General features: G+C 48.2%; 1 protein-coding gene across 9 annotated transcripts in view; it reads right to left on the bottom strand.

The window, feature by feature from the left end:
• SLC25A47 (solute carrier family 25 member 47) overlaps positions 1–2137 on the bottom strand; it is a 34529-nt gene that overhangs the window by 5373 nt on the left and 27019 nt on the right. For all 9 annotated transcript variants that reach the window (XM_035105931.3, XM_088655522.1, XM_088655521.1 and 6 more), the window contains one exon: positions 975–1251. In XM_035105931.3, coding sequence (XP_034961822.2) covers positions 975–1251 — 277 coding nt within the window. The remainder of the gene's footprint in view (positions 1–974; positions 1252–2137) is intronic.

Here is a 2137-nt window from a genome sequence, read left to right as displayed (position 1 = left end):
ATAGCTTATAGCTTTATTATTTCCCCATTTAATAAGATGTAAAAATGCCCCTGAAATACTTGCAACTTTTGTCATGCTCTGGCCCCCACCCCCTACCCCGGCCCAGGCACCTGTGAAAACGATTCCAGGGTCGCTGGCCTCTCCTCTCCCTTCCTCCTTCCCTACACGTTGCATGAGATGGGCTATCATGCCTCTGGGATTAGTGAAGAGCTAAAAATAAAACCCATTTCATCATTTAGAAGGTGCCCCAACACCCGAGCTGTATAGGCGTTAGCGATGCATTTAAAAGGCGCAGCTAGCCAGCATGGCTGCAGTTAATAAGCATCCGAGGGGGAAGTTGGAGAGGAAGAGTTCTTGGATGACATCAGAGGACGTGGCCTCTGAGTTAACCAGTTACGCAAGAGAAGCTCAAATAGAATTTCACAACAGGTGCTCCGAGCATATTACACAACTGGAGCAAATTGTGCCAATGATAATACACTGTTCTAATCATTCCCATCTATTTCCGATGTTCCGGTTTGAGTGCCGCTGCTTACGTAGCCAAAACAGCAGCAGCAGCACCTACATGTATGTGCAAGAGGGAGGCGTCAACATCCAGCTCCCCCTGTTTGCTGTAGGCATGCAAACCCCAAGGGGTTACAGAACGGTAGAGAGAGAGAGAACTTGACACTAGAACTTGGGGACATCCAAAGAAGCTGTAGGCAGACAAAATATAGCACTTTCTCCCACAGCACAGAGTTAAACTACGGAACTTTCTCCCACAGTATGTCCACCAACCTGGATGGTTTTTAAAGAGCATTGGGCAAATTCGCGCAGCAGGCAGCTATCAATGGCTGCTAGCCATGATAACTCAGCGGCGGGAACAAACACTCTAAATGCAAAAGTTGCAGAATTGCGGTGACTCAAATGCAGAAGCTACGAAGACAGGTTTTTCGAAACTCCCGAAATAAACCCTTCTCATTTAATGCACACACCTGCTCTGTCTTTGCCCGCTGGAGTAAGCCAGTCGCACAGGACATTGTAGGTGAGGAAATAGACGACAGATGCGCAGCAGTCTCTCCACATCAGAGCCAAAGACCCCTTGTATAGACCCCTGAAACCTTCCTCCTTCACGATGGTCCGCAAGCAGTGCATAGCTCCTTGGTACTTAGGCTTGGAGATCAGGAGGTGGGGTGGAATAGCCAAGGGATAAGGGTCTTTCTGGATCTGTAGTCTCACTTTGGCCAACTCTGCAGGTGATATTAGCACAACCTGAGGGGTGTAATTAGGAATTAGTGGTCTAGAAAAAGCCCTTTTGAGATGTTTTCTGTAGAAGCTCATCACCCACAGCAGGTCAATTCTGTGTCCAGGGCAGCTGTCTATCAGCCCCATCTGGTACGCAGGCCGAGACCCTACCTGCCTGCAGATTGTCTCGCCAGAGTGGTGCATGCTCTAGTTATCTCCCACTTGGACTACTGCAATGCGCTCTACGTGGGGCTACCTTTGAAGGTGACCCGGAAACTACAATTAATCCAGAATGCGGCAGTTAGACTGGTGACTGGGAGCGGCCGCCGAGACCACATAACACCAGTCCTGAAAGACCTACATTGGCTCCTAGTATGTTTCCGAGCACAATTCAAAGTGTTGGTGCTGACATTTAAAGCCCTAAACGGTCTCGGTCCAGGATACCTGAAGGAGCGTCTCCACCCCCATTGTTCTACCCGGACACTTGAGGTCCAGCGCCGAGGGCCTTCTGGCGGTTCCCTCACTACAAGAACCCAAGTTACAGGGAACCAGGCAGAGGGCCTTCTTGGTAGTGGCACCCACCCTGTGGAATGCCCTCCCACCAGAGGTCAAAGAGAACAACAATTACCAGACCTTTAGAAGGGATCTTAAGGCAGCCATTTAGGGAAGCTTTCAATGTTTGATGGATTTCTGTATTTTAATGTTTTGTTGGAAACCGCCCAGAGTGGCTGGGGGAACCCAGGCAGATGGGTGGGATAAAAATTATTATTATTATTATTATTATTATTATTATTATTATTATTATTATCCCCAGACCAGACCATGAAGATACAGAGCTTGGGGTCCAAACTCATGTATTCTGGGGTGCCCAAACTTTTTTCAAAGAGGACTAGATTTGATGAAGTGAACATGC

Source organism: Zootoca vivipara, chromosome 1 (assembly GCF_965207765.1).
Source record: "Zootoca vivipara chromosome 1, rZooViv2.hap1.1, whole genome shotgun sequence".
In the NCBI taxonomy this organism is placed as follows: Eukaryota; Metazoa; Chordata; class Lepidosauria; order Squamata; family Lacertidae; genus Zootoca; species Zootoca vivipara.
Note: the sequence above shows the minus strand (reverse complement) of the source record. Positions and strands in the feature narration are given on the sequence as shown.